Source organism: Oryx dammah, unplaced genomic scaffold (assembly GCF_014754425.2).
Source record: "Oryx dammah isolate SB20612 unplaced genomic scaffold, SCBI_Odam_1.1 HiC_scaffold_3, whole genome shotgun sequence".
NCBI lineage: Eukaryota > Metazoa > Chordata > Mammalia > Artiodactyla > Bovidae > Oryx > Oryx dammah.
In genome coordinates this window covers 18,559,526-18,576,967 of record NW_024070187.1, presented here as the reverse complement: position 1 = coordinate 18,576,967, position 17,442 = coordinate 18,559,526, and the positions used below count along the sequence as shown (strand labels likewise).

The 17,442-nt window shown below is 37.1% G+C and overlaps 1 protein-coding gene across 1 annotated transcript in view; it reads right to left on the bottom strand.

Moving 5' to 3' along the window:
* The window catches only part of TBCK (TBC1 domain containing kinase), a 208,727-nt gene that overhangs the window by 190,186 nt on the left and 1,099 nt on the right, over positions 1-17,442 (bottom strand). The window contains exons 2-3 of the mRNA XM_040237515.1: positions 10,450-10,671; positions 1,861-1,933 (exon numbers count right to left, since the gene is read on the bottom strand). Coding sequence (XP_040093449.1) covers positions 1,861-1,933; positions 10,450-10,642 — 266 coding nt within the window. The 5' untranslated portion in view covers positions 10,643-10,671. The remainder of the gene's footprint in view (positions 1-1,860; positions 1,934-10,449; positions 10,672-17,442) is intronic.

Here is a 17,442-nt window from a genome sequence, read left to right as displayed (position 1 = left end):
ATGAAAGTGAAAGAAGACAGTGAAAAAGTTGGCTTAAAACTCAACATTCAGAAAACTAAGATCACAGCATTCGGCCCCATCACTTCATGGCAAATAGAAGGGGAAACTGGAAACAGTGACAGACTATTTTTGGGGCCTCCAAAATCACTGCAGATGGTGACTGCAGCCATGAAATTAAAAGATGCTTGCTCCTTGGAAGAAAAGTTATGACCAACCTAGACAGCATATTAAAAGAGCAGAGACATTACTTTGCTAACTAAGGTCCATCTAGTCAAAGCTATGGTTTTTCTAGTGGTCATGTATGGATGTGCGAGTTAGACTATAAAGAAAACTGAGCGCTGAAGAATTGATGCTTTTGAACTGTGGTGTTGGAGAAGACTCCTGAGAGTCCCTTGGACTGCAAGGAGATCCACCCAGTCCATCCTAAAGGAAATCAGTCCTGAATATTCATTGGAAGGCCTGATGTTGAAGCTGAAACTCCAATACCTTGGCCACCTGATGCAAAGAACTGACTCATTTGAAAAGACCCTAATGCTGGGAAAGACTGAAGGGGGGAGGAGAAGGGGACGACAGAGGATGAGATGGTTGGATGGCATCACTGACTCAACAGACATGAGTTTGAGTAAACTCTGGGAGTTGGTAATGGACAGGAAGGCCTGGCATGCTGCTGTCTATGGGGTCGCAAAGAGTCGGACATGACTGAGCAACTGAACTGAACTTTCATGAAGATTTTTCTTTTATTTTTTATTTTAGAATAGGTGGCCTATAAATTAAAGTATAAATTTAAATTGGTGAGCAAAGAGCAATATGGTTTTTAACAAATACAATCAAAGATTTGTGACATGCAGAAATTATATTTATAAAAACATATTTACTAAGTCATGGTTAATATACAGAAAAGCCACTTTTATTACTATGGTCACATTAGACTTTTCTAAAAAGGCAAGTGAGGCAATAGTGGATTTGATATCTGCATCTTGCATTCCAGATACCACTTAAACCAAACCATTTAAAGTAGCAATGAAGTACTTTTATTCAACTTACTTCTTTTGCTGCTATTAAATTACTACCATTTATTAAGACACATTTTTCCTCCCTTGAAAAAGATGTATCATTATTTATAATATAGCAATGATTAAAAATATTGACAAAGAATAAGAATATTTCAATGTAGGATGGATAATTCCAATCATATAAAAGCTCAAGGCAAGCAATCTTCATTCCTTTAGTACAATTTTATTCATTAAAAATATCTTTCATGATTCTAAGATAATTTCCGAAAATCAGTGAAGAAGCTCATTTAATAGTACATTTACAGTAAAGTTTAGATCACATATTTTTCTTGCCAAAAATGCCTGAGATAGAAAGTAAATTTCATATGTCATTGAAATAACTGAATTTAAACTGTATTAGATTAGATTAGATTCCATTCAAGCCATGATTAGTATTTTTCTCTATTCGTCAATGTGGCCTTAGTTTATACAGTACACCATGTTCCTAGGAATACCACTACCCTGTGAGAAGTTACCATGTACTTGTCTCTGGAAAATACTCTTAAATTCAGCTATGTTAAAGAAAAGCTTAGTACTAAAAAGATTTCAAGTTTTCACATATATCCTCTTTGGTAACTTTTTGTCAAGTACTTTGCAGAATGCCTACAAAAGCTGAACAATGGATAATGTCAATGCTGAATTTCTATGAGGCCTGTGTGTTAATTTTCCTAAAATGAAAATTTACAGCTGGATTTTATCATTAAACAAATAACAGAAGGAACTGAGACCCTGCGGTTTCTAGGTAAAATGCCTTTTTGTTTGCCAATTTCTGCTTCTCATTTAGCTGTCCTAATAGTGCACACAGTACCTCACGGGTCTCCCTTCACGGAGCAAGTCTTCTAGACTCCGTTCACAGTGTTCAGCTACCACCACCAACCTCTCTGAGTAAAGAAAAAAGAAAAAAGCAAATGCACTTTAGACTTGATTAATACAACGTTTTAGTAACAAAACAATATATTTCACTAAAGATATTAACATATAGTACAAATGATATTTGAAAAGAGCTTTTCAAAGTCTATATTAACTACACAAAAATCAGAGATCTAGAATAACAAGATAAATGTGTTAGAAAACAATACATCAAATAAGAATCTTCATTTTGTGTTTTTCTCTATGATTTCTCCCCTGTGCATTAGGAAAAACAGCTGGAAAGGTTTACCTTTGGCAAAAAGAAGTGATCCTTCTTCTGACACAGGCTAGCAGATGAAGCTTGGATGAAGATATAAAGAAATTTTAGCGGAAACTGGGATCTAGGGGACAAACTGTCTTGACAGTCTGGCTCAAACACAAGGTCTCTGAAACTGAATTCAGAAACTGAAGAAAAGTAGAAATGTTCGGAATCACGATTATGGAGAAAGAACTGAAAATCAACTTGCGATTGTTTGTAACATCATGGGGCCTGCTGAGATTAGTAACAGAAAATTTTCGTGAGCACAATATATAGTATGATGGAATTTTTATTTTCCAACAGATCAACTGTCTTAGAATGAGTCAGCACAGTTTTGAAGGTCAGTCCATACATTTTTAATGTAATCATTAGTTAATTATTGACTGACACATTGTCTGACACAGTAGCAGATCAACAAACTCTTTCTAGATGAAACAACGTGAGAGGAACCAGAGAAAGGCACAATTGGGCTCTCAAGTGGCTGGGGATTTGATAAGGTTATTTCAGGAGAGATTAGTTTTTAAAGGAAATTGGGGTACTACGTATATCTATGCAAAATGAGTTTCTAAGACAAGGAAGAAAGTCAACACAAAATGGTGGTGGTGGTGGTGGTTTAGTGGCTAAGTCATGTCCAGCTTTTTGTGATTCTACAGATTGCAGCCCACCAGGCTCCTCTGTCCATGGGATTTTCCAGGCAAGAATATTGGGGTGGGTTGCTATTTCCTTCTCAGATGGCAAACCAAGACAAGAAAAAGAAGTAAAGTAAAAAGGGACCGAAATGGTGATGACTACATAGAGGTTTGGTGAAAATGAAAAATGGCACAGGTAGAAAAATGAGAGCAGAAGGCAGGAAAAATTTCAGAGGAGGTGATGCAGTAAAAGGAAAAACTCCCAGTAAGCACTGGTTCAAGGGAAGGTCAGGTCTGGCCTGCTGAGAGCAGAGACAACTAACAATGGTATGCAGGCAACCATATGAAGTGTGAGTGCAGGATGTTGTGGGTCACTTCTTGGAAGCTCAAACTGAGGTGGTGGCATTATACAGAATGACCTGAAACACAAAATTTAAACTACCACAAATGAATACCATCACTTTCAGGAGAAAAAAAAGAAAGCTCCAAGTGATCTGAACAGGAACCTAAAGAAAATTAAATTTGAAAGACTGTGAAATGAAGAGAAAAAACAATGAATAGGAAAGAAAGCTATGAGATAAAAGGTCTAGTTCTTCAATTCAATACAGAAAAGAGCATGCAAAGTTGAATTCCAAGTGATTTAGCACAATGAAGATCTAGACGGAAAAAGGAAACAACACTGTCAGAAAACCAAAATGGGAAGCAGCATTTCTGTCAGTTTTCCTTACACCTCACTGGCTACCTCTCCTTAGTCTCCTCGGTAGACTGGTAACTCTTCTACCCAAACTTAAATCCTTCTAGCTCCTCCACCTTTGATTCTGGGTCTTCAACTGTGTTTTCTCCTTATTTACTCCCAAGGCTGAAAAACTCCTAAATTCTACATCAAGCCCAGAGCTCTCTTTTAAACTCCACAGCCAATTTTTCACTTTAATATAAAAGTCATCTCAAACTCAACAGAACTCAAACTGAATTTATAGTTTGCTCCTTAAGCCTTTCCCTTTAGAATCAGTAAATGGTACCACTGTCCTGCTAGCTGCTCAGGCTACAAACTTAGCAGTAATCTCCATTTCTCAAATCCAAAGAAAAGGCACTGCTATTTCTATCTCTCAAATGTCTACAGAATTTGCAGTTTGCTTCATCTACCACGATCTGGGTCCAAGCCAACATCATTTCGTACTAGATTACTAAAACAATCTCTTAACCAATCATCTCCGACTAATTGTTACTGCCCTCCAACATATTTTCATACTAAAATCTAAGTGCTAAAATAATAATTAATAAAAGTGAATATGTAACTCCCTGTCTAGCATTGCTTTTTGTCATGCTTCACCTTTCCTACCTTAAAGTACTATTACATGGATTCCCATTGCCTAAGATGAGCTTCTCTGTTTTTCTCCCAGCGAATGCCTATCATGAAACACAGTAATTAAGAGTACAGACTATTTGGTTTGGGCTCAGATTTTAGGTTTAATACTCATTAGTTTGCTAACCTCTCTATGCCAAAGTTTCCTCTTCTGCAAAATGAGGGAAAAATAAGGACCTACCTCATAGAGCTGTTGTGAGGCTGAAATGAGTTAATATAAAATAAGGACCTGGCATATAAGAATCACTAAGTGTTAGCTATTATTATTACTATACAGTTAAATGTGATTTCCTCCAGAAACACTTTCCTGGTCCCCCCAAATCAATTTGCTCCTTCTATAATCTAATCTATTTCACAGTGTACTTTTCTTTTGTAGCACTCATTTGAAATCCTAAGGATTTGTATACATTTTTATCTAATATCTTTGTTCTTTACTAGATAATGCATTTCCTGATGGTAGGAAAGATTTTGACCTTGTTCAAAACGCATCACCAGTGTCTAACATGATATCTCAAACATACACATCTAATTTAAAAATACTTGTTAAATTAGTTAACTTGAGCAAAGACTCAATGTGGCCATTAGAAATGAATAAGTCTCATATAATGACTGTCATTTTCTAAATAGAAATCTGTCCTTTGTAGAAAAGTATATGCCTGCTCTGTAAACTAGGCGTAATAATACCACAATAGCACTGATTTTAATATAAAAGACCATCAGAATATGCTAAAATGTGCATACTCCATTAATTAATAATTTTAAATTAGACATTCACAAGTCTCCATATCTAAAGTGTTTGGCATTAGTATAAAATTTGTCAGATTTACAATGATTTAGAAAAAAAAATGATCAAGTTTATTCAGGAAACTCCTTCAAAACTTCATAAACTAGAGTTTGCCAAAGCTTCAGGATCCTAAGGAACTTTAAAGTAAATATTACTTTAATATAGCAGACCCATAATCCTGGCAGAATATCAAAGATTCTCCCAGAGGTAATAGAATATATACCAAGACAATGTTTCCAATATGAACCGGGTTTTTCTCCAAAAAATCATTAGAGAGAATTCATCCTGAAACTGTAAACAACTGTTTGAAAATAACTTCTGCTTGTTATAAAGCAATATAGTTTCACAGAATAAAATATGACAAAAATATTTGAGAATCATAACATGCCAAATATGTCAGCAATATAATGGCATTATTTATAAAAAACAAATGTGACACCAAGATGAACTTTAAAGAGTACAACATACAAGAACCATGAAATGATCTTTCCTATATGAAATATTTGATGAGTGCCAAGTATCTCTGTAGTGTACATACAGCTTGAATTGTAAGTTTTAAGTCAATGCTAAGAAATGGAAGAGAGCACAATATTAAGCAAGACAGATAATAAAGTAGTTGAATAAAAACAGGGACTAAATGAAAGATTTTAAAAAATTTTTAGAGAAAGAGGTAAATTGTGAATGTGTTAAGATAATATGAAAAATTTTGTTCTTGATTTTCTAGCAATTAAAAAAAAGATTTTTGGGTAATCAATACCAAATCAGTTGGAATATATTACCATTTATAATCCTTTCTATGCTTCTAAAATTGCTGAGATTTCAAGTTCAAAAGAAAAAGATTTAAGTTTGTTAAGTATTTTCATGCTTTACTGACCTTTTTTCTTTTAAAGATATTTTATTCAATTTCTCTTTTGATAAATCAAGTTCAAAAATTCGAATGTAAACTATTCTTGAGATTAAATACATCAACCTGCTGAGTTAGCAAGAAACTAATATCATCTTGAATCAGTTCTGAATGATCTGTTGGAAACAGTGAAAGCTTGACTTCTGAACTAACCTAACATGTGAAAACATAATGTTGCTAAAATGAACCACATGTTACACGTTACTCCAAGTAAAATGGGGAGAGTGTGGGACTAACAATGACAAGATGAGAAATATCTGCGTAGCAAGAACAGAATAAAGGAACCAAAATTAAGATTCTTTGAGGAGACAAGAACAGTCCAAACCAAAGTGATTACATCATTGAGAAATATGCATTGTTCACTTAGGAGATTGTTGACTTTTCAAACTAAATGTAACTGAAATGACTGGGATGTTTGGAACAAACAGATCTTCACAACAACACTTACTCTAATTTCATTAGTTACTCGTTATGCTTACGACTTTTCGGGACAATGAACATTGCCAATAGTAAAAAAAAAAAAAAAGTAATCGAATTCCCTAACCTTTTGACAATAACAGATATTTTCATTCCAGGCAGTCAAACTTAAATTATATGAATTTTATACACATCCGTAATCTGTGTGTCCCTGGAAGAGAGGGCCGTGGAGACCTAGGAGCAGGACAATCAGGGGAAACAGAGTAACCAGGAGTATGGTTATTGGGCCTAAGGAGACTACCCACATTGTTGAGCCAGGTTCAACATTAACAGAGTTTAACAGTGTCCAAGAGGATTACTGCCTACCTGACATTTATAACTAAAAAGAAGTTTCCTGTGCAGTTAGTAGTAAGGTTCCCCAGAGAGATTATGTCATAAGGTTTTTCCTAGTTCAATATTTAGAGAGGCTCACTTAGGTAGAGGGATGAAAAAAAGGAGCTCAAGATTCTTGACTCTAGGACTACTGAGTCAATTATCCCAAAATGCCTAGGGAAAACTGGACAGAGGCAAGACCCCAGTCATCTGAAGGGATGCTCCAAATAGGCTTCCAGTCAGTGGGAAAGAATAAAGGGCACTTCAGGATACAAATAAAGAAGTCCTGGGTTTCCCTGGTGGCTCAGTGGTAAAGAAGTGGCCTGCTAATGCAGGAGACACAGGTTCCATTCCTGATCCAGGAAGATCCCACATGCCAAGGAGAAACTAAGCCCATGCACCACAACAGCTGAGCCGGTGCTTTAAAGCCTGGGAGCTGAAACTACTGAACTCTGTGCACCCTAGAGCCCAGGCTCTGCAACAAAGAGAAGCCACCACAATGAGAAGACCAGAGCACCACACTAGAGAATAGCCCCCGACTGCCGCAACTAGAGAAAAGCCCGAGGAGCAATGAAGATCCAGCACAGCCAAAAATAAATAAATAAATAAATCTTAAAAAAAAAAAAAAAAAGAAAAAGTCCCAAGAACTGAGTAAAGTGGCAAGAATTTGGGAAGATAAGCATAGTCCAAATTTTCAGATCTACAACAGTAAATTTTGGTTACTCATTACAGATGATAATGATCTACCATATAGTTTTATTGGAGTGATTTTGGAACCAGGCCAATTCCACAAGCCAAAATCCTTTAAAATTTGTAATTGGGTAGGGGTGGGGTGGTATTTGAGGCATTCAGGGGTTGACAATATCTTATCAACTATTTGGTTATATAAAAGCCCCAAATGATATCTACAATTTAGTTATTGTCTTGAAGCTCTTTAGCAAACAAAAACTTTAGCAAAAAGGTTTTTTAAATTTGCTTGTTTGTAAACAACAAACTTGCCAAAAGTTCCTTAATTGCTACTTAATTGCTCTGTGCCTCAACTTCCTCATCTGTAAAATGTGAATACAATAAGAGTTCCTACTTCATGGTAATGTTGTAAGGATTAAGTTAATTAAAATATGTAAGGCATTTAGAATACTGCCTAATAAGTAATAAACACTCAAAAATAAATGTTAGCCATTAATAACATTTATTACAAAAAACATTTTCCATTCAAATTCTATAAAACTTTCAGAGAAACTATTTTCAAGAGGCATAACCTAGACTACTTGAAAGTATCATTTAGCCTGTTTTTCAGCAAAACTAAGGAAATAAGAGTTTGCATTTTTTTCAGCACCTGTATTAGGTTGAAACATCTGAAAATGAGATTTTTAAGGGAATAAAAACAGTACAATATCAGTAAGTATATGGGGTTAACTTTCACAATTCATTTTGTTAGAAAAATTAAATATATTTCACTGAAATGCATTTAAAATAATTTTAAGCATGAAATTAAGCTTTCAAAAATAATTTTAAAATAATTAAAATATTGCCACCATAAGCACCTTCAGGGGTGCTATGGATTGAACATTTGTGCCCCATCTCCCCAATCCATATGTTGACACCTAATCCTCAGTGTGATGGTGTCCAGCAGTGGGGCTTTGGGGGGCGATTAGATCATGAGGGTGTCCATGCTAAGTCGCTTCAGTCATGTCCAATTCTTTGCAACCCCATGGACTGTAGCCCACCAGGCTTCTCTGTCCATGGGGACTCTCCAGGCAAGTACTGAAGTGGGTTGGCATGGCCTTCTCCAGGGGATCTTCCCAATCCAGGGATTGAACTCGAGTCTCTTATTTCTTCTGCATTGACAGGCACTAGCCCCACATGGGAAGCCATGAGGGTAGGGCCCTCACAAACAGGATCAGTGCTCTTCTTTTGTAAAAGAAGCCTGAGAAAACTCCCTTTCCCCTCCCACCAAGTGAGGTTACAGGGAGAAGATGACTGTTAATGAAGAAGTGGGCCTCACCAGACATAGCATCTGCTATTGCCTTAATCTTGGATATCCCAGCCACCAGAACTGTGAGAAATCAACTCTTCTTGTTTATAAGCCACTCAGTTTATAGTGTCATATTTTAGCAAGGAGAATGGTCTAAGATTCAAGTTATAGAAGAACCTGATTTTATGACTGCATGCGTGCATGCTAAATCGCTTCAGTCATATACAACTCTTTGTGACTCTAGGGACCATTGCCTGCCAGGCTCCTCTGTCCATGGGATTCTCCAGGCAAGAATAACAGTGTACGTTGCCAAGCCCTCTGCCAGAGAATTGAACCTACATCTCTTACATCTTCTGCACTGGCAGCCAAGTTCTTTACCACCAGTGCTACCTGGGAAGCCCTGACTATACTACTAAAAAGGCAGTAAATTCTTCCTGGTGAAATACTGACTTTTTAACCAATAGAATTCAACTCTACTAAATGAAATCCTATATAAAAAGACTAATGCAGCTAAGAAGAGGTAAAAACATTAGCCACCCTCTTTTCATGGGAAAAAACTTAGCCCAAATTATTACTTTCAATCATAAAATACATTCTAATAGACAATTCTAAAGTTTCTATTGGGGTTCTCAGGTGGCTCAGTGGTAATGAATCCACCTGCCATTGCAGGAGATGCAAGAGATGCATGTTTGATCCCTGGGTCAGGAAGATCCCCTGAAGAAGGAAATGGCAAACCACTTCAGTCTTCTTGTCTGGAAAATTCCATGGACAGAGGAACCTGGTGGGCTACCGCCCACAGGCTCACAGCGAGTCGGACATAACGAGCGACAGAACAAAGTTTCTAACATTAGAATTTTCATTTACTTTTTAGAGAGATGAAGAAATATGCTTGAGGATAGGGGCTTCCCTGAAAAAGAATATTAAAAATCCTGATTCTCAGATCTGAGAAATGTGAATCATTCAAATGCAGTCAGGAAGACTCAAATGACTCAGTTTGGCTGGAGCGAAAAGTGATGGCAAGCAAACATACTCACTCTGATTACTTTATATATTTACTATTTATTATAATGGCTTCCCTGATGGCTCAGATGGTAAGGAGTCTGCCTGCAATGCAGGAGACCCAGGTTCGATCCCTGGGTTAGGAAGATCCCCTGGAGAAGGGAATGGCAACCCACTCCAGTATTCTTGCCTGGAGAATCCCATGGACAGAGGAGTCTGGTGGGCTATAGTCCATTGGGCTGCAAAGAGTCAGACAGGACTGAGCGATTAACACTTAATGTGTATCAGTTCAGTTCAGTTCAGTTGCTCATTCGTGTCCGACTCTTTGTGACCCCATGAACCGCAGCACACCAGGCCTCCCTGTCCATCACTAACTCCTGGAGTCGACCCAAACTGATGTCCATTGAGTCGGCAATGCCATCCAACCATCTTATCCTCTGTCAACCCCTTCTCCTCCTGCCCTCAATCTTTGCCAGCATCAGGGTCTTTTCAAACGAGTCAGCTCTTCGTATCAGGCGGCCAAAGTATTGGAGTTTCAGCTTCAACATCAGTCCTTCCAATGAACACCCACGACTGATCTCCTTTAGGATGCACTGGTTGGATCTCCTTGGAGACCAAGGTACTCTCAAGAGTCTTCTCCAACATCACAGTTCAAAAGCATCAATTCTTTGGTGCTCAGCTTTCTTTATAGTCCAACTCTTGCATCCAAAACAATACACTGTGTATATTATAACCTAATCAGGGTAACAGGGTAGAGAACACAAAATATGAGAAAACAACACTCACCGTGCTTTCCCCTAGAAATATCCACATACTGGCACAGTCTGGGGTGAGTGATGGTCTTGAGGATTTGAAAGCGCCCTAAAATCTTGATGGAATTTGGTGTGAGAGGAAGCCCATTGCTTCCACAGACATCATGGGGCAGAGCAGAGGCAAAGAAGGTAAAGGCACCCATTTCGGCATCCTTCAGGGGAAACATTCTTGGTGTCCTAAATCTTCCCAGGTAATCTAGAAAAAGAGAGAATTTTTTGATAGATCAGCTAAACATTAAGCCGGTGTTTTCTCACCTTAAGTATGATTGAAAGTAAAAGTGAAGTCGCTCAGTCGTGCTCGACTCTTAGCGACACCATGGACTGTAGCCTACCAGGCTCCTCTGTCCATGGGATTTTCCAGGCAATAGTACTGGAGTGGGGTGCCACTGCCTTCTCCAGGGAATCTTCCCAACCCAGGGATTGAACCCAGGTCTCCCGCATTGTAGACAGACGCTTTACTGTCTGAGCCGTAACCATATATAATTTGGAGGGAAATGTCAATCTGTACATTTTACAGAAAAATTATCAATGTGAGAAAATTTCAAGATAATATCAAAGAGGAAAAACCACCCAATCATGAATTTATATTGTAGCTCTAAATCAAAATCAAAGATTTGCAATGGCATATAAAGGAAAAGACAGAACACTCCCTCTGCAAGGATGCCTGACAATTTTAAGAGTTTAGAAGAAGTTTGTTATTGTACATTCACATTAATAAGGCTCTTCTCTTTACCCGAAGTTTGAATATACCACAGACTACAAGTACTTTTCTTTTTCACAGTGCAAGGAGTCAGGAAAGAGGGAATAAGGACACCAACCAGAACTTTAAATAATCAAGGACTCTACTAACAATACTAAATATCAAACTAACATCACCCAGCAATCCCACTAATAGGCATATGCCCTGAGGAAACCAAAACTGAAAAAGACACGTGTACCCCAAGGTTCAATGCAGCACTATTTATAACAGTTAAGGCATGGAAGCAACCTAGATGTCCATTGACAAATGAATGGATAAAGAGCTGTGGTGCATATATATAATGGAATATTATTCAGCCATAGAAAGGAACACATTTGAGTCAGGTCTAATGAAGTGGGTGAACCTAGAGCCTATTATACAGAGTGAAGTAAGTCAGAAAGAGATAAGCAAATATCATTATTCATGCATATGTGCATTTATATATATATGGAATCTAAAAAGATGGTACTGATGAACAGATTTTCAGGGCAGCAACAGAGATGCAGACAGAGAGAACAGACTTATACTGGTGGGGTAGGGAGGAAGGAAAGGGTGTGGGATGAATGGAGAGAGAACATGGAAACATATACATTACCATATGCAAAACAGATAGTCAATGGGAGTTTGCTGTATGACTCAGGGAACTCAAACTGGGGCTCTTCAACAATCTAAAGGGGTGGGATGGTGTGCGAAGGAGGTTCAAGAGGAACGGGACATGTGTCTACCTATGACTGATTCATGTTGATAGCAGAAACCAACACAATATTGCAAAGCAATTATCCTTCAATTAAAAATAAATAATTTTTTTAAAATAAAAAAGGAATTAAACTAGACAACAAACAGCCTTATAATGTTACTTAAATAACTAATCGATTTTTGTTTTAAAGCCAGGTGCTTTGCAAGTGATGTTTTACTCCCCTCACTGATCTTGACAGATGTTATTGCCTCCAGGTTAGAAACAGATATTCTACCTGAAGATCCTGAGGGGTCCTAGCACCATAGTTTCCAAAGCAAATGGAGTCCAGCATTTTATCATGAAGTGGCCTGAAGATTAAGAAGCTTAGTTTAAAATCTGTTATCACATTATGGCAACCGCAATAAAAAAGGTCTCCCAACAAAAAATATCTCTCTCATCTAGGTGTCTCACTAAAAAGACATTGATTGGTCAGGCACTGCATTCTTCCCTTCCAGGTTTCACAATAAAACCTGGAATTCTAAATCAAGACAATAGGCTGCTTTTCATAAATCTGTCCAGAAACTTCATTAAAACATTAAAAAGAACTGTTTTAAAAGGTGTAAACTGATAATAAGGAAGAGGGCAGAAAGAGGCCGTGAGCTGATTTCAGGAAACTCCTATAAAGCATTCTGAATAGGCTAAGAGCATTGTCATAAGAAATAGTGAGAAGGAGGTTACAATCTATGCTACAGTTAAGAGGTGTGCTCATCCTCTTCAGATCAGAGGCTTCAGATTCAGAGAAGGAGGGAACAGTGGTGAACAACAGCAGTCAGAAGAATATCTGAAATGAGAAATATGGCATTTGAAAGGCTGAAGAATAGAAGACTCAACTTTGCCACCAGACCCCCATTACTGGCAACTTATTTATCCTCCTATCCAAGGAAAAGGTTACTACTGCACCATTGTATGAAAAGCAGTCGTGAGATTAGGGAAGAATCCATGAGAAACTTCAAAAATACTAAGTAATATCCTAGTTCTTAATTGATGGGTTAAGGGTGTTCATATTTTCTCCATAATTTCACATTCTATATCTCCACCTATCTATATATATGTGCTATATACAATGTATTTCATAAAATTGAAAGCTTTTTTCATTTTAAATTGAAAAACATTTTTAAACACAATGAAATGATTTTCAACAAAGGCCAAGGAATTGAACAGGAAAAGGACAGTCTTTTTAATAAATGGTGCTACAAAAAGAACGTTCACATGGGAAAAAGATTAACCTCAATTTCTACTGCTACATCCACAGAAGTCTGATATGATTACAGACCTAAATGTAAAAGCTAAAACTGTAAGTCTTCTGCACAAGAAGAAAAAAAAAAAAAAGAGGATATTTTTGCAACCTTAGAATAGGCGAAGATTTCTCAAGCAGGATAAGAAAAGCCATAAAAAACAAACTTTAGGGGCCTCCTTGGTGGTCCAGGGGTTAAGAATCCACCTACCAGCACAGGGGACATGGGTTCGATTCCTGGTCTAGAAAGATCCCACATGACACAGAGCAACCAAGCACATGCACCGCCAACCACCAAGCCCCAGCTCTAGAGCTAACAAGCCACAGCTACTGGCCCATGAGTTCTAGAGCCTGTGGTCTGCAACAAGTGAAGCCTCTGCAGTAAGAAGCCTGAGCACCACAACAGAGTTGCCCCGCTCGCGGCAACTAGAGAAAGCCCATGCACAGCAATGAAAACCTAGCAGAGCCAAACATAAATAAATAAATCTTAAAAAAATACTTTATTTTAAAACATCTATTGTTTCTCTGTCCTAGCAACAAACAAATGGAAATGAAAATGAAAACAGATCTCATCTGAGCCGATTAAAAACAAAACAATGAGAATTTTTTTAAAAAGATGAACTTTATAAAGTGGGCTTTATCAAAATTAAAAACATTTCACATCAAAAGCCACATTTGAGAAAATACAAATCCAAGCTAAAGTTAATTATGACATATCTATCTATATATATGACATTTTTATAAAATACATATTATATGTGTGTGTGTATATATATATGCATGTATGTTTGTATACATGATAACAGGGCTTCCCTGGTAACAGACTAGCATTCAGAATATATAAAGAATGCCTATGACTTAATAATAAAAAGAAAAACAAGTCAACACAAAACAGGCAAAAATCTGAAATGTGTATTTTTCACAAAAGAGGAATACAAATAGACAATAAACACATTAAAAGTTCTCAATGTAATTAATCAGCAGGAAAATGCAAATTAAAACCACAACATACCATTTTACAACTACCAGAATGGCTAAAATTGGAGTGACTGGCAATACCAAGTGTTGAGAAAAATGCGGAATTGGAGCTGATTCTCTGCTGCTTCTGGTAGTGCTAAAATGACACAAGGACTTTGAAAAACTGTACTAAAGTTAATAGTACCCCTTACGACTCAAATCCCATTCCTACTGGGTACTAACCCAATAAAAACTAAAATGTCCATAAAAATACTTATATGAGAATGTTCAGAGTAGTTTGATTCATAACAGCCCCAAACTGGAAGCAAGGTAAACATCACACAAGTGAACTGCTAAGCAAGTTGTGGTATAGTCATCCAATGAAACGCTATTTCAAAACAACAAAAAAGGAATAAATGTGCCAAAATATGAATGGATCTCAAAAATATTATGTTGATGAAAACAGTAGACACAGAAGAGTTCATATCCTATGGCTCCATTTAAGTGTTACAGGACTACAGTTTTAAACTATAGTGATAAGAATGAGAATGTAGTGCTTGGGGTGGGGAGGAGGGTGGTGGGAAGACTCTTGGCAATGGAAAGGTAGGAACTTTCTGGAGTAGTACAAATGTTTCACATCTTGATTAGGGTGGTGATTGTTACATGTTTGTTGACAGGTATCAAAACTCACCAAACTGGTCACTTAAAATCAGCATATTTTAATATATGTAAATTTTATCCCATTAAAAAAAGAACAATGAAAATTAAGGGAATATGAGAAAAATAATTTAAAAAATTAGTGCTTGGAAATTAAACATATGATTGTCAAACTAGATAGAAGTGTTGGAAAATAAAGTTGAGACTACAACTCAGAACATGAAGCAAATGCACAGATAAAAACAAAAAAGATTACAAACACAGTGAATCAAACCAAGAATTCAACAACCACCTTATAGGAATTTCAACAAAAGAGAATAGAGAAAAATAAAGAGGAAAAAATTATAAAAGACTAGGAGAAAATTCCCCACAGTTGAAAATTAACCAGAGATATTTATTAAGGCTTCACTGAATAAGTTCATTGCAAGGAGAACAAACTTAGAACAAAACATGTCATAACAGATTTTCAAAGCTTCAAGTACAACTAAAAATGTTAATCATTTGAGAGAGAAAACAAATAGTTTAGGCATCAAAACATCAAGACCCAACACTCATTCTCATGACCTCAAGAGCATCAACAGAAGCTAGAAGATGATGACATCTTGAAAAATTGTAAGAAACATAATTTAGTTTCTATACCCAGCCAAAGTATCAATCATAATAGTAAAATAATAATTTACACTATGCAAACATTAAAAAATAAAATCACTACCCACATATTTTTATGAATAAATTTTTAAAGGATGTATTCTACCAAAACAGTTGGAGAAGGCAATGGCACCCCACTCCAGTACTCTTGCCTGGAAAATCCCATTGACAGAGGAGCCTGGTGGGCTGCAGTCCATGGGGTCGCTAAGAGTCGGACATGACTGAGCGACTTCACTTTCACTTTTCACTTTCATGCACTGGAGAAGGAAATAGCTACCCACTCCAGTGTTCTTGCCTGGAGAATCCCAGGGACGGGGGAGCCTGGTGGGCTGCCGTCTATGGGGTCGCACAGAGTCGCACACGACTGAAGCGACTTAGCAGCTACCAAAACAGAAGACTGAGTAGTAAAAGACACTGTATCTTATGGTACCTTTGCACAATACTGTAACGTTGTACCTTACTCAAGATTTCAATGAATATAATCCAGTATAGAAGCTGTCAAAAGGACCAGAAAGTAATCTGTTCAAATCAAACAGAAAGTAATGGGGCTCCAAGGGAAATGTCTTCAAGCAGAGAAATGGCAGGGAGGTTCTCATACAAAGAATAAGAGGACTTGGTGAGTAAAGCACATGAATCCTTTCCCTCAAAGAAAGTACGAAGTCCTTTGTAAAAGCGAGGAGGGTCAAAAACTATGTAATTAGTATATAATCCAAAAAATTAAGCACACTTAACTATGACATAATTTTTTTTACTGCAGAGGAGGAAAGAACAACCCATTTGACATTAATATTACAAATCTCATTAGTGTGGTACATAGGTTTTATGAAATTAAACACCTTGAAGAAAATGTATAATGGCATATTTCTTGGCTATGCACTGAAGTTTATTTACAAAACCATAATATTGTAACATTTTACTGGTTTTTATACACATAAACAAAGCAAAAAACAATTAGAGTTAAGAAATACACTGTAACTATTAATAACATTGTCAATGTATAAGGAAAAGTCCATCTACTGAAAGGCAGGAGTAGATGTGGTTTCTGCCATTTAAAGGTAGAGTCGCTACTTTCCTTGCTTTACTAAATAAGGAGCCAAATATATGTATTTTCAAAAGTTGATGTGAAAAAAATAAAGTCTACATATTATTTAGAATTATGAAATTAACCAGTATTAAAACTAAAAATTGTGAAAACCACTCAAAAATTTGTAGAAGAGAGGTTGTGGATGGTGTGGGCTATCTTAAGAAGTCAATTAAAAAAAAAAAGAATTCGCAGTTTAACATATTATTCAACATACATACCTAAAATTAGAAAAGATTAAATGTGGTTATCTTTGAATGAACAGGACTGAGGGCAGGAAGGAAGACACTGAGCTGCTGCATTTTATTATTACTACGCCTTTTGATTTTCAATTACACACCTATCACTTAGACAACTAAAGATCAAATCACCAAATAAAACGCAAATAATTCAAAACTATAAAACACTAGTTAGCACAAACCATTTCATCAACGTTCTGCTTCAACTACGTCTTAAGTTGCTGCTGTTGCTGCTGCTGCTGCTGCTGCTGCTGCTACTGCTAAGTCGCTTCAGTAGCGTCCGACTCTGTGCGACTCCATAGACAGCAGCCCATCAGGCTCCACCGTCCCTGGGATTCTCCAGGCAAGAACACTGGAGTGGGTTGCCATTTCCTTCTCCAATGCATGAAAGTGAAAAGTGAAAGTGAAGTTGCTCAGTCGTGTCCGACTCTTAGCGACCCCATTGACTGCAGCCTACCAGGCTCCTCTGTCCATGGGATTTTCCAGGCAAGAGTACTGGAGTAGGGTGCCATTGCCTTCTCCGACGTCTTAAGTTCGGTATACATAAAAAGGTTCACATTCAACAAATAAACTCACATAGATTTCCTCACTTGGTAAGTGGAAGAAAGTCAGTGGGGAGGAAAAAAATACCTGAGATGAGAAATTAGTTGAGAGAGAGAGAGAAATATATATATAT